At 59.4% G+C, this 19,659-nt stretch overlaps 7 protein-coding genes across 7 annotated transcripts; 5 read left to right on the top strand and 2 right to left on the bottom strand.

Annotated features, from left to right (window-relative positions):
- Positions 1 to 1,351: 1,351 nt before the first annotated feature.
- B0T26DRAFT_184805 (major facilitator superfamily domain-containing protein) lies at positions 1,352 to 3,349 on the bottom strand. Its single transcript, XM_060433635.1, has 4 exons — positions 2,563 to 3,349; positions 2,424 to 2,489; positions 2,110 to 2,364; positions 1,352 to 2,036 (listed from the first exon to the last, which is right to left on the bottom strand). Exons 1-4 carry the CDS (start codon positions 3,202 to 3,204, stop codon positions 1,449 to 1,451), a joined length of 1,551 nt encoding a protein of 516 aa, XP_060301615.1. The 5' UTR covers positions 3,205 to 3,349; the 3' UTR covers positions 1,352 to 1,448.
- Positions 3,350 to 4,385: 1,036 nt separating this feature from the next.
- Positions 4,386 to 5,963, top strand: B0T26DRAFT_739008 (uncharacterized protein; the record flags this gene model as incomplete). The annotated part of the gene is made up of 2 exons (XM_060443656.1): positions 4,386 to 5,551; positions 5,615 to 5,963. The coding sequence occupies 2 exons, from the start codon at positions 4,386 to 4,388 to the stop codon at positions 5,961 to 5,963; spliced, it is 1,515 nt and encodes a 504-aa protein (XP_060301614.1).
- Positions 5,964 to 7,129: 1,166 nt separating this feature from the next.
- Positions 7,130 to 8,778, top strand: B0T26DRAFT_699229 (1, 4-beta cellobiohydrolase). The gene has a single exon (XM_060441460.1). It carries the CDS (start codon positions 7,546 to 7,548, stop codon positions 8,533 to 8,535), a length of 990 nt encoding a protein of 329 aa, XP_060301613.1. The 5' UTR covers positions 7,130 to 7,545; the 3' UTR covers positions 8,536 to 8,778.
- A 35-nt stretch (positions 8,779 to 8,813) lies between these two features.
- B0T26DRAFT_636171 (ThuA-like domain-containing protein) lies at positions 8,814 to 9,692 on the bottom strand (the record flags this gene model as incomplete). Its single annotated transcript, XM_060436799.1, has 2 exons — positions 8,814 to 9,071; positions 9,180 to 9,692. 2 exons carry the CDS (start codon positions 9,690 to 9,692, stop codon positions 8,814 to 8,816), a joined length of 771 nt encoding a protein of 256 aa, XP_060301612.1.
- A 593-nt stretch (positions 9,693 to 10,285) lies between these two features.
- On the top strand, positions 10,286 to 11,694 carry B0T26DRAFT_673235 (uncharacterized protein; the record flags this gene model as incomplete). The annotated part of the gene is made up of 2 exons (XM_060439572.1): positions 10,286 to 11,231; positions 11,330 to 11,694. 2 exons carry the CDS (start codon positions 10,286 to 10,288, stop codon positions 11,692 to 11,694), a joined length of 1,311 nt encoding a protein of 436 aa, XP_060301611.1.
- Positions 11,695 to 12,324: 630 nt separating this feature from the next.
- Positions 12,325 to 16,842, top strand: B0T26DRAFT_748921 (uncharacterized protein; the record flags this gene model as incomplete). The annotated part of the gene is made up of 1 exon (XM_060445026.1): positions 12,325 to 16,842. The coding sequence occupies one exon, from the start codon at positions 12,325 to 12,327 to the stop codon at positions 16,840 to 16,842; it is 4,518 nt and encodes a 1,505-aa protein (XP_060301610.1).
- A 667-nt stretch (positions 16,843 to 17,509) lies between these two features.
- B0T26DRAFT_638488 (uncharacterized protein) lies at positions 17,510 to 18,578 on the top strand (the record flags this gene model as incomplete). The annotated part of the gene is made up of 2 exons (XM_060437041.1): positions 17,510 to 17,737; positions 17,859 to 18,578. 2 exons carry the CDS (start codon positions 17,510 to 17,512, stop codon positions 18,576 to 18,578), a joined length of 948 nt encoding a protein of 315 aa, XP_060301609.1.
- Between the last annotated feature and the right edge of the window lie 1,081 nt (positions 18,579 to 19,659).

The following is a 19,659-nucleotide window of genomic DNA, read 5'->3' as shown; positions in this document are numbered from 1 at the left end:
GGTATCCCTCGACTCGGGGTCGACCTCTAGGGATTATGGATTGTCACTTTCCGTTCGTTTGTTGATGTGGCGAGAGTAGCATTGCTCTGTGGCGGTTGCGATCGTTGGGGCGGACTTTGGGTCTGGGTGGAAGTTCTGTCAATTTTGCACCCCGACGGAAGAGACGCCGTAAACTCCACTCGCCACGAAGCGAGTAGTCTTTACGAATGAGCCTGCCAACCGAGCTCGTTGGGTGAGTCCCGGTTTGACCTTGTGGTAAGGCGGGCGACGGCACAGGTGGCAGAGGGTCAGCCGTTGGCCGTTGACTACCGTTGTGTCGACCAGCGACGGTTGTGCCTTCCAAGTTCAGGGCGAGCAGCACAAAATGCGCTCTGCTCTGTTCAATTACGTAAGATAGCGCAATTCAAGTCGATACTGAATACGACTTGCCGAACCCGGGCTATTAATCTTCGGTCACAGTCCATGCAAGCAAGATTGGCGTGCGTGAACAACTATCTGCGAGCATCCAGGCCCTTTCAAGTGCAGGTGCGCCCCTTGGAACGGCTCCAAGCTTCGTTGCGAGTTCTAAAGTTCTACTCTAAGTTGACAGGCTGGATGGAAGCTTCAAGAACCCACTCCACTCCCCTTACCCTCAATTTCTCAAATACCAACGTGGCCCAAGGCCCAGTTTATCTGACGATCTTTCCTGCCGAGAATTGGGACGGTGTCTTCTAAATCAAGAACCCATAGATGTGGGTCATACAAACTTCTACCTCTAGCGAACCGGGATGCCAAACTGAAGTTCAATAGCTTCCATTGTTATGCGTGGGCCGGAGAATACCTTCGGGGGCAACTGTCAGCGGGCCAGGCATTGCTGAGCCCTGGCCACCCCAGGCTTGGCTATCGCCGTCGGTCAGCGGCCGTGCCCGCGATCGCGGCACTGCACGCCTCCCGCCCCTTGCGCCCCGAGGCCATTCCTCCGCGGCCGGTTTCATCTTGCACCTCGACTGGAGCTTGTCGCCGGCCTGTGCTCACGTGAGGCTTCATTACCTTCCGCAGGCAGCGCAATCGCTGCGCCAGGCGGCGTAAGATGGAAAAAGCCTGTTGTTTGCAGCCCTGGTTGGGCGGCGCGGGGGAGCTGGGCAACCTGGAAGCGGGCCGTTGAGCCCACCAAACACGGCAAACACGGCAATCACACAAAGGACGATAGGATCGGCATAAGAGCGAGCTCAAATCCAGTCGTGGTAGCATTAGATCGGAGTTGTTTCGATTCATTTTTATACACCCCGCCGCAGTCTGCGGACAATTGAAGGAGAGGCGCTGCGTCACCAACGGCAGAGGGAGCCATCTCAGTCTCACTCAGGTCTTCACAAAGATGATGCCAATGCCATGCCAAGATAGGCAACATTATCAACAAGAAAAAAACAGTCAGACCCCGCCCCCCTTTCCAACTCATCTGCCCTGATCAATCAATATTGGAATCTCCACCTTGGGTCGTCGTCGCCATCCCAGTCAACCAAGTCCCCGACCTCCTGGACCTCGGGTGTGATGGTGTCCCGCCGCTTGTTCTCCCGCTTCAACAGGAAGTAGAGCAGCGTCGAGACTGCCACATTGCCGAGAAGATAGCCCAAAGCAAAACTGTGGCCAACAATATAGCGGGGCCCGTCGAACGCGCGGTACAGCTGTGTGCCGAGCACGGCGCCGAGATTTCCAATGCTAATCTGCATGGCGTTGGCAACGGCCCGCTTGGTCTGGCCCGAGACGTTGATGGCTGGCCACGACAACGACAGCGCCGTCGCCGGGTAGATTCCACCGGCGGCGAAGAAGGTGCCGAGGTAAGAGACACCCGGGCGGTGGGTCGGATCCGTGTTGCTGAGCAGGATGATGTACCCGATCGCGGCAAACAGCGCCGAGCCGATGATGAAGATGGCCCGCTGGTGGAGACGCTCCGAGACTGTCGCCACCGTGATTGTCGTGACGAAGGCAAATGCATAGGGCGGAATGGTCAGGAGCTGGGCATTCGCGGCCGTGTACCCGAGAGCCGCGATGATTGTCGGCTTTGGACGTGCGTGTTTGATTAGCATTGCCTCTTGCTCCTCGCTTCAGCGCCGGCAACGGGGTGATGCATACCAGGAACAGCGAGTAAGTATACAGCGGCAGGCTCATGGTATGGAAGCTCAACCCGTAGAGCCAGCACTTTGGATCTTTCAAGGCTCCGAGAACATTGTCCCAGGTGAAGCTTTCGTCGTGGGTGGCATCGCTGTCCGCGGCAAGCCGGTCACGGATGTAGCTGCGCTCCTTTTCCGAGAGAAACTCTGCCGTGTCTGGATAGTTGTAAACAAACCAGTACGCCGCGATGGCGACCAAGATGGTGGCAAGTCCCTCCTGTTTACGTGGGAGCGTATCAGTAAAGGCTCGGAGGCTCTCTGGGTTCAAAGACTTACAAGGATGAAAATCCAATGCCATCCGTTAGCCCACGATTCGGGAACGTGTCTCATGTGACCGATTCCCTACACATCAACTATAGTAAGCGAATTTAGTCTGAAATCAGCTTGAAATGCCTGGAGGTTCCGAAGAACTCACAAAAGCTAGAATGCCACCAAAAGAGCCGGCGAGTGCCGCAGCGCTGAAGAACAGCGAGACGCGGAACTGCCTCTCCCGGCGCTTGTACCACATGGAGAAATAGTACACGACACCGGGGAAAAGGCCAGACTCGGTGACACCTAGAAAAAAGCGGGCGGCGAAGAAGCCCGCTTTGTTCTCGACAACGCCCAGCAGGGTGGCCACAACGCCCCAGAGGATGGTCAGGGTCGGGAGCCAGAACCTGGGCGTCGTCCGCTTAAGAATGATGTTGCAGGGCACCTCGAAGATGACGTAGCCGATAAAGTACAGCGTCAGGCCGGTCAGGTACTCGTTGCCCGTCATCTTCAGGTCGACGGTCAGGTTCTCGAGCTTGGCGTTGCCGACATTGCTGCGGTCGAGGAAGGACAGCAGATACAGAATGCCGACGGCCGGCAGCAGTCTCCGGTCCAGCTTGCGCAGCAGCGACCCCTCGTTGATGGCGCCGGGGACCGTGTCCTCGAGCTCCGAGGCCGACGCTGGATCGGGCTCGTCCTGTTTCTCGACCACATCCGCGCCGAGGCTCGAGCCATCCTTCCCGCCCGGTGGCGTGCTGTCGGCGGCGCCAGCTAGCGGCTTAGCCGGGGGCTTAGCAGCGGCAGCCATGTTGGGCCAAGAGATCTCGCCAAGTTCAACGGCTTTTTAGGGTGTTTATTGATACCGGCCGGAGCAGGGGGGGGGGGGTCGGGGGGGTTCGGATCAGGAACAGCCTGTGAAGCTTTGGATTTGAGAATCGAGGAATTTCAAATTGTCACTGCAGCGTCATACACGCACGTATGCATGTCAAGAAGCCGGGACTCGTGACAGGTGTACGAGACTGAGCACGGAAGTCATACAGAGACAGACTTTGGTGTTGGAAGCTTGGAGGGGAAGACGCCGAGGGACTTGACCAAGTCTTTAATACCTACCGCCCGGTACAGGACATCCACAACCCGGCAGTCGGTGCCTCGATGGCAGCGGCATACATGCCCCATCACCATCTTCCCCGCCCTGGCTGACCGTTTTTCTTACAGCATGCCAAATAATCAACAAGTTTGGCCAGATGCGTCCAAGCGTTCAGCTATCACAGCATGGCCGAATTCCCACTAGAATGACGACATGAGCTTCGCCTGCTGTAATTGGGCCGCTCCCCCACGCGCCACGCGCTGGTCCCGCGCACGGCATCAAGCCCCGGCCTTGGTTGCCAAAACCGCCCGCCAAGAATGTCGCGTCTTGGCTGGGATTTTCAGCGTCCCCGAGATAGATCGTATCAAAGGCTCTTTGACCTGATTTTTCTGCGGGGGGAGGGAACTTTGGAACTTTGGGAGGTCTATGGTGAGCCAGGGTCTACTGGTATCTGCACCTATCGGAAAGGAGCAGTTTATTTTACCGGTATCTGCACCTGGAAAGGAGTAGTTTATTTAGGTTGCGACATGAGACAGGTCCCCGCCTGGTTGCACGTCTGTGAGTTCCCTTATCAGAAACGTTCAAGACATGTACATTTTGTCAAGGTTAATGATAAAAATTTACAGCTTTTTCTCCATCTTTTCTTAACCTGTGGAATCGCTGTTGTTGTTTCGATGCTTGGACATTTGGGGTTGGACGGGAGGGTTAGGGTTATGTGCTGTGCACAACGCCCCTGCTGAAAAGGCACTGGTTGGTGGCTGACAGGCCGCATCTGGACTCTGCAGCTCGGGAACCTACTAGCTGCGTATGTCAGAAAAGCCCCAACAACTGTTGGACATCAGTTTTCATTGCCTCCAACTCGACGACACTCGCTCGGTCTCTTTCTTCTTCTCTCCCGCGTCATGAGCTATTCTTCCAGCTTTGTCCACGATTATGTCAGGCGATTAGAACAAGCGTCGTACGCGGGCAGTCGGTTGCACAGCGGCGAGATTCCGTGCTACGACGTGCGCGACACGGCAGACCGAGACCTGCTCGTGTCAGCCAGCACCCCCGAGAGCTTTGTCCTCGGCACTGGCGCCTCAATCTTCACAGACGCAATACTTCCCGCCATTGCGTCGGCAGCGTCCGAGGTCATCTTTGTGACCTGCTTCTGGGCGCCGTCCAAAACCCTCTCCGCCTTCCACGATGCCCTGGCCAAGCTCGCCGCCCACCGGTCCGCCCTCATCCGCGACGCCGCCGCCAGAGGCGCACCGCCAATTGCACCCCTGAGAGTCCGCATCTGCTTGTCGTCGCGATCTGTCCTGCAGAAACTTCTGCATCCCCAGTCCCGCAATGGTTACATCTATCCGCCCTCGGCGTGGCAGAAGCAGCTCGGCCTCCCAGGCCCTGCTCTTCTCAGCGCCGCCGGCATCGTGCTAAGCGTGAAGAGTATCTTTTTCCTCCCTTTCAGCGTCATGCATCCCAAGTTTGTCATTATCGACAGGGAGCGCGCTTTCATCCCGAGCTGCAATGTCAGCTGGGAGTCGTGGCTCGAAGGCTGCGTCCAGGTCACTGGGGGCGCCGTGCTCGGTCTGCTATCTTTCTACGCGCGCACCTGGGAGAAAGATCTTGACTTCCGGACACCTCTAGAGGGCCAGCCGTCGAGCTCCCAACGGCTCGACGCCCGGGAGACAGGTCTTCTTGCTATATCCAGCGCTGCCCATTATCGCGTTACCATTCCGCCCAAGGCAGCGGCTCTTCCCACGCTTGTTCTACCCTCGACACATCACAGAAACCCGCGCTTCCGCCCTCTGCCTTGGCAGGCATCTCCTGAAGTGCCCGCCACCCCGCTCAACGTTGCAATTCTGGAGCTCTTTGACCGTGCAGAGCGGTCAATTTATGTTCAGACTCCCAATCTGACATGTGAACCTGTCGTTGCCGCTCTGCTGGAGGCGCTGAAGAGGGGCGTCGATGTGGCCATTGTTACAAGCTGCAACATGATGCTTCTCGAACAGCTTCTCACCGCAGGCACCACTACATCACGCTGTATTCGTCTGTTTATCAGCCGATTTCGGCAGCTCAAGGGGGAGTCTGGCGGCCATCAACTGGGGCGTAGTGCCCGCAGGGGACACCTCAGGGACGCTAGTGCAAGCTCACTGCAAGATCTTGAAGCCGGTCGGCCTCGCATCGGGCGCCTGCGAATCTCATACTTCCAGGCGCGGCCGACCTCGAAATCAACCGGCCATGAGGGGCGGCCTTTGATGGCGTCTCAGTCCGAAGAGGAGGAGCCGGTGCATACCCATTTGAAGCTGACAATCGTCGACGACGAATACACTGTTCTAGGGTCGGGCAACATGGATCGTGCAAGCTGGTACACGAGCCAAGAGTTGGGCGTCTTGTTCCATGATGGCGGGTTTGCAGCGGCTGTGAAGGCAGGAGTCGACACGGTCCTCGACGGTCGGCTGAAGTCGGTCATTGACTCGACTCGAGACCGAGGTTGAGGGCAACTTGCTAGTCCTCGCCATTCTCTCTGACAGCACCGGCACACTGCATCTTTGGGAGGAACTGTTGGAAGAAACAAGTATCCCGACGCGTTTTCGACGTTCCCAAGCCAGTGTTTGTCACGGGGTTGCAGTGAGAGTCCGCAATGCAACGATGCCGGAATCGTCGCCCATCTCTTCCGCCCAAGTCTCGGCGCCCCGCACCAAACATGCCCCCTGTCCCGGCCGTTTGCCCCGCAGTAACAACCGAGCTCTTCCCATTCAGGGGTGTCAAGGAACGTGGGCTCCGAGATTGAGCCTGATGCAAGGTCAATGAAGGATGTCTGCCAGAACCTGGTTCCACTCAACCCGTGCTTCTGGCCGACCTGGTTGGCGGAGAGTCGCCATGTTTCCCATAAACAGCTCTGCTGGGGGCGGCTCTGCCCTTTCCTCGGCGCCTCGCCTTGGCCTCATCAACGTTCCACTGGTTCGTTGCTAGCAGTGGAATTCCACTCTGAACGCAAGCACATGCGGGCTGTGTGCGGAAGGGCTTCCCGTCTTCTTGTGTTCCGTAGACTCCATCCAGCGCTTCGGCTCCATTTGGGCCCGTGCCGGCGTCTTCTTGGTCGCTGCCCCCTTGCCTTCTCGGGACGATCTTCCTGGGGGCGGTTAGAAGGACGCTCGGCAACTCGCCTCCACCCATCCCTGGCAGCGCTGGCCGTAGCGACCGTTCGGCCTACGAACCGGATATGTCGTTCAGGCAAGGCCGGAGCGCATTGTCCTGCAAGTGGCGTCATCTACCAGCCTTGGATCATCCAGGGCCGCGTTCCCGTTGATCCGACAGTCTCTCCTAGTGTTTTTAGATAAATAAAGACGATCATCTCCCTCTTGTTTCCAGACATTCTCCAGCTCAGTCCTCTGCCATCCATCAAGCACATGCAAGCCTTTGAATCTTGCCTGATACTCACAATGGCTGCTAAAAGAATCCTCCTCGTAGTTGCCCTGGCAGCTACTTCGCTCGCTGCTCCTGCCGTTGAAGAACGCCAGAGCTGTGGAGGTGTCTGGTATGGATATGACGGCCTTCACGCGTGCTTATACATCCATGGATAACTGACACAAGCCTATCAGGACCCAATGCGGCGGTAATGGCTTTAACGGAGCCACTTGCTGTGCCTCAGGAAGCACCTGCGTTGCCCAAAATCAGTGGTGTGTTATCCCTGCAGTCATCTCGCAGATCCAATGACTTCTCAGAGGGCTGGCGAAGGGAAACAAGAAACTTACATCTTGATATAGGTACTCGCAGTGTCTCCCGAACAGTCAGGTAACTACACCGGCTGTCACTACTAGCAGCACCAGCAGCACTAAGCCCGTCTCAACTTCGTCCTCGACCAGCAGCACTAAGCCTGTCTCATCATCTTCTACAACTAGCAGCGTGAAGACAACCTCGTCACCAGGAGGCGTGTCCACGACTAGCACGCCCGTCGGTTCGGCCACGGCCACGGCCACCTACTCGGGGAACCCCTTCCTCGGCGTAAACTTGTGGGCAAACAGCTACTACGCATCCGAGGTCTCGTCTCTGGCCATTCCTAGTCTCACGGGCGCCATGGCTACCAAGGCTGCCGCAGTGGCCAAGGTCCCCAGCTTCCAGTGGCTGGATAAGGCTGAGACGGTGGACACCTTGATGGCCAACACTCTGGCTGATATCCGGAAAGCGAACAAGGCTGGCGCCAACCCGCCGAACGCCGGTCTCTTTGTCGTGTACGACCTTCCTGACCGTGATTGCGCCGCCGCCGCATCCAACGGCGAGTACTCCATCGCCAACGGTGGCGTTGCCAACTACAAGGCCTACATCGATGCCATCCGGGCCAAGATCATTGCCTACTCGGACATCCGCATCATCCTCGTCGTCGAGCCCGACTCGCTTGCCAACCTTGTCACCAACATGAACGTGGCCAAGTGCTCGGGTGCCGCGGCTGCCTACAAGGAGTGCACCAATTACGCACTCACCAAGCTGAACCTCCCCAACGTGGCCATGTATCTCGATGCTGGACATGCTGGCTGGCTCGGCTGGCCCGCGAACATCCAGCCGGCTGCCGATCTCTTCTCCAGTGTTTACAAGGCAGCTGGCAGCCCTGCGGCAGTCCGCGGCCTCGCCACCAATGTTGCCAACTACAACGCGTGGAACGCGAGCTCCCCGCCTGCGTACACCACTCCCAATCCTGTCTATGACGAGCTCCACTTTGTGCAGTCCTTCAGCCCGCTCCTCAACGCAGCTGGCTTCCCGGCGCACTTCATCACCGACACTGGCCGCTCGGGCAAGCAGCCCACTGGGCAGACCGAGTGGGGCCACTGGTGCAATGCCATTGGAACCGGCTTTGGAGCCCGGCCGTCGGCCAACACTGGCCTCGAGATTGAGGATGCTTTTGTCTGGGTAAAGCCCGGCGGCGAGTGCGACGGCACGAGCAACACGTCGGCCACTCGCTACGACTATCACTGCGGCTTGGCCGATGCTCTCCAGCCCGCCCCTGAGGCTGGACAGTGGTTCCAGGCCTACTTTGTGCAGCTGCTCACGAACGCCAACCCGGCCTTTTAAGAGACTCTCCGAGGCCGCAGTCTCTCCTAGGCCGCAACGAAAAGTCTCTCGACAGTGTGCTCATGTTGAGAAAGAGTTGAGGAAAATGGCATGATCTGGAGTGTTTCCCTTTGTCTACTCTTCTTGCACATAGCTTTATATACTCGGGAAGATCCGAGTCAGATTCCACCAATGTGTATACACACTTTACCTCCTTGGCACAAATGTCGACCCATGATAATCGAGAATACCTGCTCCACCAAGACCGAGACTTTGGTAGGTTAACATGTTTTCCCCATTCAGCTGACCCTGGCAGTCCACAGGATCCCGCCTAGCAGCTGGCTCATGAATGCTTCGTCCTCGTAGGCTTCGTCAAAGTGACCGAGCGACGTGTAGAACGAGCGACCACCATCGAATTCCTGACACCACGCAACAGGGTGGTCTTGGCCGTGCGTTCCGCCAGAATACGACTGCTCGTCCACGGCAAGCAGCACGTGCAGGCCACCGCCCGCAGCGAGGCGTGGGTGCGTCTTGAAGTTGTACCACTCGTCCAGCCACTCCCATTCCCACTCCGGCACCGACTCGGACGACAGCTCCACTCGCGCATTAGCATCCACATTAGTTGCCGCGTCCGTACCTTTACCCGCATCACCACCTGACACCACCGACTGCTGCTGCTGCTGCTGCCGCCGCCGCCGCCGCCGTCGCCGCATGCCGCCGCCCTTTCCCAGCGACACCGCGATAATGGGGTGCGCCGGGTCAGGGACCGTCAGGCGCGCGAGCTGCGGCGCGGGGTGGTTGGCGAACACGCCGCCGACGAGCCGACCGTACCACGGGTCGTCGGACGGCAGCGTGAAGGCGAAGCTGGCGCTGTGGATGCCGACGACGCCGCGCCCGGACCGCACGAACGCCTTTAGCGCGCCCAGCGCCGCGCCGTCCAGGAACGCGCCCGAGCACTGCAGCAGCACGATGACGCGGTACGCCGCGAGGCCCCCCGCGCGCGTGAACACGGACGCGTCTTCGCCAGCGACAGCCGCGAACGAGCCGGAGCGTGCGGCCAGCTGCTGCAGGGCGCGGATCCCTGCGGGGATGGACGCGTGGCGGTAGGCGGCCGTCCGGCTGAAGATGAGGATCTCGAAGGGCGCGGCGCCAGTGGAGGACGCCGAGGCTGCGGCCATGGTTCTGGCTGACCTTTACACTATGGTCCGTGATCCGGTCACCCAAAGGGCCTGGGGATTGGGTTCACACGCCAGTCCGAGATGTAAGGGCGGTGTTGCGCATAGCGACTGCCATGGGAGCGATCGGATTGCAGACCTAGAGCTCAGCTCCACTGGAGGGGGCTGTTTCGGCTGTTAAACAGAACGTTCTCTCGCTGCCTTCCAGAAGGTTGAACCTCCCAGGAGTGCGGGGTAGTGGGTAGCGCAGCGGCAGTGAGTTCTGATGGATTTGGCAATCATTGGCCAACCCTAACCCAACACAGACATCAGGCGACAACAACAGCCGTCGACAACAGACGTGACAAGAAAGGCGGACGTCCTGCCGCAACCGGAAGCACAAAGACCATAGTGATGGCTTTCTTTATCCTCGGCGAGCTCTTCTTAAGAGAGGCCGGGATGTGCAAGATGCATAATTACCGGAAAGCCAATTAATTGCTCGGCGCATGCGCAATTCACTCACTGTCAAAGTGTCAATTCGATTGATTTCGAGGCGAGGCCAAACTCTAACCCAAAGCCCAGAAAGTTGAAACGAGACCATCGCCGTCTGCGCCGTCATGGATTCTGCCTGGCACAGGAGGTACAACCCTTATGGTCGGCCGATTAGACCAGCCTCGAGAACTAGCGGAACTCGGAGGACGTGGAACCCAGACGTGGCCAGGCGCATTGCCATGCGCATGGGCATGGGCGGCCGAGCCTCGATATCCTTCGACGACCAGAACCCGTTCATAGACCCACAGCAACCCCAGCCCGCACCTGTTCTTCCACCCCAAACGGCCGCAAGCAGCTTCGGAAATCGCGAGTCGATACTGATTTTCCAGAACAACCTCACCGACGATGGGCGGAAATGTGGGGCCCAGGACACGGTCACCGCCGTTTGGTCGGCGCTCCAACAAGCCCTCGGCGACAATCCCAAGATCTTCACCGACTGGCCTCTGTCCAATGAAGGTCGCCTCTTCACCCACCAGCTCGGCCACGACCTTGTAGGCCATTTCAGCGGAATAATTGGAACTCAGAAGCAAGTCATCGACGAGATGAAAGCCCGCGCCGAGCAGAGTCTCCGGGCGCCCAACCAGGGCAGAGACCGGGATTCCGACTTGATGGACCTCGATTCGCCTATAACACGCTCCAGGCGCTCCTCCAGGCGCTCCTCGGTCGACAAGACGTGGCTCGAGGCCTTCCCGAAACGCTACCACGCCGCCATCAAGGGCTTCGCTCAGAAGTTCCTAGACGTCCGGCTGTACGCGATCAACCAGAAGGCCGGCGTCGACGCAAACCCAGTGCTTAATGAAATAACACCAAGAATGGGCGAAAACAAGTTCGATTGGCGCATCAAGGCCGCCAATGTCGTGTACAGCGCTGGCGACCTGGTCACTGACTACACAATCGCCACGGCCGACAATATGCTCGAGGCGCGCCACGGCCCTGTCATCATGGACTACTTCAGGGCCGCTTTCGAGGACGTTTATGGCGGAATGAGGCCTGAGGAGGCAGCTGCGATTGGTAAGTCGCAAAACGACCTTTTCTCCTTGGCGACAATGGCTGCAACTGATTAATATCTGTAACTTCCTTGAATAATACTAATGAATGATTAATTACAGTCGAGAATGCGGACGTGTATAAACACCACCTCGACTTTATCAACAAGTTCATCACTGCTAGGGATGATGAGGTGGAATCCTGGAGGAACGGCTGGCTGTCGAATCGCCCAATTGAGGACAAACGTGCGGCGTTCGAGCAGATCAAAGATGCGGACGCGGCGTTCAGAGGCTATGTCGCCTGCCTTGTCGACATATCCAATAGGTTCGGTCCAGATATTAATGCCTTGGACGAAAACGACCGGGAGAGGCTGGACACAGCCGGGGAAGAAGTCATTGACGAAGTTGGATATTGGGTCCCGTGGAAAACGTTGACAATCCTCGCGCAAGAGACCGATTGGGATCCAACAGAGTTCCTCCGGAATTGATTAATAGTGTACTTACTTATCTTGTACATTTCCCTCTTAATTATGCGCCACGGAGCGGTTGGCTTGGAATTCCATTTCATGTTGCTGGCAAAAAGAAAACCCACTCGGCCCTCTATCAAGCCCATTCAACGGTACGTATGACCTTTTTACTGAAAAAGCCAACACGATATCCGCATCAGCGCCGGGCGGGCCTCGGTAACCCCCTGGCCCCGGAGGAGCCGCCTGGTGCGAGGTGCGACGCTCGCTGCACAGCAGCGGGCCGGAAGCTAGCCCGCTTTCAGACGGGCGGGCTAGAATTTCTTGAGGCGTGCAGCGCGGAGGCGTGGGATTTGCCAGAAAATGCGGCGGCCAACCGGGATGTTTCAACTTGGCAAGGTCGCCCAGCTGGACTGGGCCTAGTGCGCGCCACGATAAATTGGCACCTCTCAGCCGCACCCTCTTCTGGTGCTTGGCTTTTTCTTGGCCTCGGACGTCCCCTCGTTTCTTGGCTTTCCCCTCAAAAGACGCTCGCCCAGAGACCGAAAATCTAGGCAAGGCCGGAGCCGCATCTGCGTCTGCCCTCCCCTTGGCCCGTGTCTGAAAGAGCTCGAGGGCACCGTCTGATGCGACTAGATCCGTCAAGCTGTCGTCATGTCTTTTTACGGCGGGCCTGCTTCGGGCGATGGATATTACGGCCCAACGCCGGGAGGACAAGATGCACCAAACCAGCAGCAGGAACAGCCCGCCCAGCAGAATCCCCAGCAGGCTAGAAACTTGTCACCCACCATGGCCGCTATGAGCTTGGAAAACGCGGCGGCTTCTCCAAAATTCCAGCGAAAGGCCATTGGCATGCCAGGCCGCGCCCCATCTCAGAGAGCACCACCGCAGGAACAGTCACGGCCGGCCTCTCAACAATGGCCGGCCGGGCACCCCTATGAAGTTCTAGGACCGGTCCCGTCGGCGCAGCCCTTTGTTGCGGAGCCTGGCAACTCGGTAGCCCCCGAGCACGGTTCCGGCCAGACGGCCAACGCAACGCCGACGCCGGCTGCTTCTGCCAACAGCACCGGGCCCGGGCCGTCTTCAAATACTACCGCTACTCCGGACAGCGAGGGTCTGATCGTGGTTGAGAAGCCTCCCCCCCCTGACCACGAAGGGCTCCAGGCCATCCCCCAGCGGTACTCTTATGCGGACCCATATGCCCCATATCACCAACAGGCACCTCCAAGCTCGCAGGGTCCGCCAGCCCAGCAGTGGCAAGCGTACAATCCCTACAACAGCCAACCGACTGGTTACTACCCGCCAGCGGCCTCTGGGTATTCCTCATCGGGCGCCCCGCAGCCGCAGACAAACCGCAACTCGCAGTATGGCAACCCATACCCGCCGTCCAGCAGTTCATCTCCACATCCCCCGTCGAATTCCAGCAGCCCGGCAGGGTCGTCTCCGTACCAGCACCCAGCCACTCCGCAGCCCACGGCAGGTCACTACTACCCCCCGGCACAATATGCCTCTCCCAGCGCCCACCCACACCACTCGGTGACATTCCCGGGTGCGTATCCCGGGGCGCCACCGGGTCCCCAAGGCGCCCAAGGACCGCCTACCTCGCCCTATCTCCAGCAGGCTTCCATCTCGCCCTCCCCGCCTCAGCCGTCGGCGGCAGTCTCGTACTCGCCAGCTGCTTTCCCAGCCAACCCACACAGGGCGTCGACCCAGCCCTCGGTTGGCGCCAACCCTCCGGGCGATGGCACGACGCCTGCCCCTTCGGCCATCCCTTCCACACCTTCCATGACTCCGCCAGCTGCCGCGGCGGCTGCTGCCAGCCCCTACAACATTCCCATGCCGCCCAACCAGTCAAACCCCGGTCCCATCGCGGGGACTGTGGGGAACGCCGGCCAGAAGATTGGCGGCTATGCTACTTCTGTTTTTGGCAAGGAGAAGCGTGACTCGGTCGGGAGCTGGACCAAGAGGACGGCGAGCCGAATGGGCGGCGCCATCAAGAGCGCCGCCTCGTCGGCACACCAGGCCGCCTACAACGCGCAGCTCGCCGCCCAGCAGAAGCAGAAGGCGGCCTTGGCGGCGGCCACCGCTGCGAAGCCGCCCAAACCGTCCAACCCGCACTGGGGCGCAGTTCAAAACGCGAATCCCCAGGCTCAGGGGCAAGGGCAAGGGCAGGGTCAACCGCCTCCGAGCTGGAATGCACAGCAACAGCCTGCCGGTCCTCCTGGGTTCGCTCCTCAGGCTCCAGGGCAGGGACAGGGACAGCCGCCTCAGAACTGGAACCCCCAGGCCGTTGGCACTGCTCCTGCTGCTTTCCAGGGACAGGCGCAGGGACAGGGACAGCCTCCCCAGAACTGGAATCCCCAAGCCGCCGCCCCTCTGCCTACCGGTGCACAATCGCCCCAGCAGCAGGGAAACCCAGCAGCATATATGGGACAGCCGCCGCAAAACTGGAATCCCCAGCTCGCGGGCACTCCGCCTGCTGGGTTTCCCGCCCAGGCTCAAGGTCCGCCGGGTGGGCAGCCTCCCCAGCCGCAAGCGGGGCCAGGCGTGTACGGCAGCCAGCCTCCCCAAAACTTGAACCCCCAACTTGCCGGGCCCCAGCCTGCGGGGCCGGCTGCTCAAGGTACCGCACCCGGGTATGGAGGACAGCCTCCTCAGACTTGGAATCCCCAGGCTGTTGGCACTCCTTCTGTGCTCACCGCTCAGGCTATGGGACCGGTTACCGGCGGACGGCCTCCTCAGGCCTGGAACCCGCAGTTTTCTGGTACTCCTGGGCCTGCTGCACAGACTCCGACGCTTGGGGTTGGCGGACAAACTCCTCAAAACTGGAATACCCAGCCTGTTAGCACTCCTTCCGGGCCCGCTGCTCAAGCGGTAGGGCCCAGAGTTGGCGGACAGCCCCCTCAACAGCAAGCGAGTCCAGTCTTGTACGGGGCCCAAGCCGGCCGGAGCTGGGGTTCTCAGCCTGCGGGAGCTCCCCCTGGACCCGCCGCCCAAGCTGCCGGGCCTAGTGTTTCCGGACAGGCCCCGCAGAACTGGAATCCACAGTCCACGGCAACTCCTCCACCTAGACAGGCTGCTCAGACTCCAGGACCCGGCGTCCAGCAAGCACAGACGTGGCCCGCCGCTGTGGCTCAACCTCCTGCCCAAACACCTCCAGCCGGTCCCCAGCCCCAGGCCCAGTCTCCTCCGGTTCCTGGGGCTGCGTCTCCGCCCACGGCAAATGGCGCGAACCGAGAAATGGGCGGGCAGCAGCCTGCTCAGCCGCAGCCTCAACCTCAGGGAGGCGTGCAACAGTTTGCTCCCCAGGCGAATGCCCCTGGCCAGCAATCCCCAGTCCCGACGGGCGCATCCGGACCTCCCGACGGACCTGCTGCTGCGAACCAGTGGTCGACGGGACCATCCCCTGCGCAGTGGAATGGAGGTCAAGCGGCGCAGATGTCGCCGCCCGCCGCCGCTAGCCCTCCTCCGCAACCAGGCGCAGGTCCAGAAAGCGGTGTTGTGCAGCAGCAGCAACAACAGCCGCAGCAGCAGCAGCAACAACAACCGCAACAGCAACAATTTCAGCCGCAACAGCAACAGCAGCAACACCAACTACAACCGCACCAACAGCTTCAGCAACAGTTGCAACCACAGCAACAGCCACAGCAGCAATTTCAATCTCAACAGCAACAACAGCCCCAACAGCAACAACAGCCCCAACAACAACTGCAACCGCCACAACAGCTGCAACAACAATTGCAACCACAGCCGTGGAACCCGGCGGGTAATGCTCCGGGACCAGCAGGGCCCTACCCTCCCCAGTTCAACCCGCAACAACCTCCGGCGTGGCCAGCCCAACAAGTCGGTCCAGGACAAACTGTCGCTCCGGCCGGAGCCATGCCGCCCGCTCAGCCGCAGTGGGCGCCGCAGTGGATACCGCAACAGCAGCTAGTCGCCGCGCGTGACAACAGCGGGCAGCCCCAGCCGGCGCAAATGCAGCAGGGCCCCGGCGCGGTTCCTCTGCCTGTCCAGCAGCAGACACAACCGCAGCTGCAGGGGGCGTGGAACATGGCCCAGCAAGCCTTCACCCCAGGATTCACGCCGCAGTACCCGCCAGGCCAGACACCGCCGCAGCCTCAGCAATATGCATACCCGCCGCCGCCGCCGCAGCAGCAGCAGCAGCAACCTGTCCAGTCATATTTCTCGCAGCAGCCACCTCCCCAGCCATACCCGCAGCAGCAGCAGAAGGCCACGTACCCCCTCGCACCGGGACAGTCACAGCCTGTGCTGGGCGGCGTGCCTCCAGCCGGCCCAGCCCCAGCCTCAACCACCAACCAAGCGCAGGCGCCAGCCGGAGCAGTGCGCGGCGGGGCAGCACGGGGCCGTGGTCGCGGGGGGCCAGCACGAGGCAGAGGCAGAGGCGGGGCAGCCAGCGGCGCAAACGCGCGTACATCTGGATCACAGCCAGCAGCACCAGCACAAGCACCAGCACCAGTAGCAACAACATCATCAGGCATGTCGAGCATGTTCGCCGTGGCGGGCGGGCTCGCGGCTGTCGGGCTCGGCGCGCTGGGGGCGTCACATGCTTCCAAGCTCGTCGCCGGCGGCGCGGGGATCAAGAAGCCACAGCGGAGCGGCATGGTCAAGTTTGGGAGGTTCCTTGCTTCGGCGGTGGGGGATGACGATGGTGATGATGGCGGTGACGATGATGGTGGTGATGACGAGGGTGGTGACGAGGGTGGTGCAGGGGACGAGGAAGGCGGTGGCTGGGAGGCATGCGAAGAAGAGGAGGATGCCGGCGGCGATACTGGCGGCGACGCTGGCGGCGACGCTGGGTTTGGCTACGACGGCGACGTGCAGAACAGCGGCGAGACGTGGCAGCAGACCGGGGACAGTGGCGCGGGCGGGGAGGACTACGGCAACAACAACACCACCACCACCGACTATGGCGGCGAGACGGGCTACGGCGGCGAGACGGGCTACGGCGGCGAGACGGGTTATGGCGGCGACCCGGGTTATGGCGGCGACCCGGGCTACGGCGACGGCGGACTAGGAGACGCGGCCGCAGACGTCGAGCAGATCAACAGCGACGCCGCACAGAACCTCGCCGAGATGGAGCTGGCCAGCGCCCAGGCCAACGCGCAGCTCATGGACGACATGTTTGCCATGCAGGACGCTGCCAACATCTGAGTACCGAGAAGCTAATATCTGGGCGTTTTCCTCCGCGTCATCACGCTGTCGATCGAAATGCGGGTATCAATTACACGCGGATACCTTTTTGAGTTGAGTCTAGAATCGAGCATTTGTTGGATAATAATTAATTAGTCTGCATCTGTACTTGCAATCCATGGTGGTTCCTCGTCTTGTTGCGCCGTCGCATCTGGGTCGTTCGATCCCTGAGCGGGAAGGGGGCTGCTGTTTGCGCGGGAATGGTTCAACCGTCGAGTGGTTCAAGAGTTGGACGGATTCTCACTGTAAAGTTGTGGAGTGCAAAACGGTTGTTTCTTGTACTTAGATCCGGTTAGTTGCTAGCCACGTGGGATCCCCCGCGTTTGCTCTGGCGGGGCAATGGCTTGTTTCTTACCACGGAGTCTTGACCGGGCTGACACCAGTACACGACAGTCATCACAGCAAAACGGTGACAAGTTCAACACAAAACCTTGCCGGCCTATTTAGCTTCATTGTGCAGCCCAGGCCGTGCCTTTCATTTAACTTACCTTGCCTCACCTTACCTAGGACATGCCGCACCAGAACGGAACACGAAACCTTGTCCTGGCTCTGCAGCGATAGCGGTAGCACTCACTGAACAAAGTACAAGTACAGTGCAAATTGAACCCCGTTGGCGAAAGGGGCAGAAATGCCGCCGCGAACCCTGCTCCTGTGTTTCGACGCCTTCGGGACAATCTTCAGACCCAAGCAGCCCATCGCGGCGCAGTACAATGCCGTAGCGAGACAGTGCGGGCTCGCCGGCGTCGACGACGGCGAGCTGCACGCCGCCTTCAAGGCCGCCTTTCTGCACCAAGCGCGCACCTACCCAAACTATGGCAAGGCCACGGGCATGGGTGCGCACAAGTGGTGGACCGACGTGCGTCCCTCTCCTCTCTCTCATGCGCGATGACATGATCCATCAAGAAATACCACAACATTCCCAGACCCCTGAACCCGGTTGCTGATGCACACATGTCCCCCTCGGTCCTCACCAGCAGGTCATCCACGGCGCATTCCAGCCCGTGGTCGACGAGGCGAGACCGCTGCCGGCAGATCTCGCGCCGCGGCTCCTGCGCCGCTTCGCCACCGCCGAGGCCTACGACTTTGCGCTAGACCCGCGCCTGTTCAGGCTGCTGAAACGCGCCGCCCTGAGGCTTCCCCTGGACGGCTCTGTCGTGGACGACGTGGTCGTCGGCGTCATCACCAACTCGGACGACAGAGTCCCCGGCATCCTGTCGTCGCTGGGCCTGGCCGTGAGCCCGCTGCGCGCCGGCGCTGCGTCGGCTGCGTACCCGGCTGCCGCCGTCCCTGGGCGGCCCTACGACATCGACTTCCACTGCATGTCGTACGATGTGGGCTTTGAGAAGCCCGACCGGCGCATCTTCGAGGCTGCCGAGGCTGCTGCCGCGCACGTTCTGGCCACGCAGCAGCACATCCCCGGCGACTGGATCAAGGTTTACGTGGGCGACGAGTACAAGCGGGATGTGGTGGGCGCGCTCGGCGCCGGGTGGAACTCGGTGCTGGTTGCCGACCAAGAGTGCCAGTGTTCCGAGGACGTGAGGACGCTGGGCGAATTTCCCGACCGCCAAGTCTTCTCCCCCCACGGCACCGCGCCGCCCGTCAGCGTCCGCGTGCCCGATGTCGACACGCTGCTTGCATGGCTCGTGGGGCCGGCGAGGATATGGGACGAAGTTGACTGCCAGAATAATATCCCATAAAGGTTCAAAATGACTCTGTACTTTGCGAATAGACGAGCTAGCGCCGTTATGTCTTGTTTTTGAGCGTTATTTTTCTATTTTATTTTTATTACCATTACTACATCCGTTAAAGTAGCCAAAACGGGAACTAGAGGTATGTACAGTACTCACTTTGTGCGTAGTCTGTACCCCGTGGGGTGCTTTGCTGGTTGGCGGAACAGGGGGGATGTGTTGATGTGAAGACGCAGGTTTGCAGCTTCCGTAAAACTAGGGCATAATTTACTGCCTGGAAAAGGAGCTCAGCTCTACCTGAACTTTGCTTCAAGCTTGCAAAGGTGAAAGCCAGTCACGAGCGACCAGATTCGGCCAACTCTATGGCAATTGCACAAGTCTTCGTGGTCTTGAAAATCTCATTTTGTTTATCTCGCAGCTCAACAACAAACACCAGCACAACAAGGGAATAAAAACAACCACCATCAAACCCCATGCAAATCCTAACCCAGGTACGACGACAGCAAACCCAGCACGGGCTATGTACATTGGATTGTATACAATGCAACCAATTCCCGTACAAATACATGAGCCGAAGCCACGCGCGCCACTCTGGGTAGGGGGCCCATTCCCACAAGAAAGTAAATAACCACAGGCTGCTCCAATATGAAGAAACAAGTTCGAGAATATCCGCCAGCTCGGTCCTACCCTGGGTAATCCAATCTCCTACTCCCAGCCCACGCTAGATGGTAAACCCGCAACCTCGCACTGTAAACGTGTATATACGCCAAAATTGTTCAAAGAAATAGAATCAAGGGGGGACGTGAGTTTCTGAATAAAAGGAAAAAGGAAAACCACAAAGGAAAAAAGAAAAAAGCCGAACATATTGCCCGCCATCTGGATACAAGGAAAGTGACTTGATGTCGGTGTAGCGGAGTTGGAGCGGCGTAACTCTGATCTCTAATGCCAAGCTCATGTCGTTTCAATTTTTTATTTTTTTTTTACTTTTCTTTCGTCCGAGGCTTCCGTCCGAGGCTTCCGTCCGCGCGCAACCCCATGTCTATTTTTTGCCGCCCGCAATTCGACTTTCTTTCATCTCGCTTCAACCTTA

Source organism: Lasiosphaeria miniovina, assembly GCF_030549165.1.
Source record: "Lasiosphaeria miniovina strain SMH2392-1A chromosome Unknown B0T26scaffold_2, whole genome shotgun sequence".
Lineage (NCBI taxonomy): Eukaryota > Fungi > Ascomycota > Sordariomycetes > Sordariales > Lasiosphaeriaceae > Lasiosphaeria > Lasiosphaeria miniovina.
Note: the sequence above shows the minus strand (reverse complement) of the source record. Positions and strands in the feature narration are given on the sequence as shown.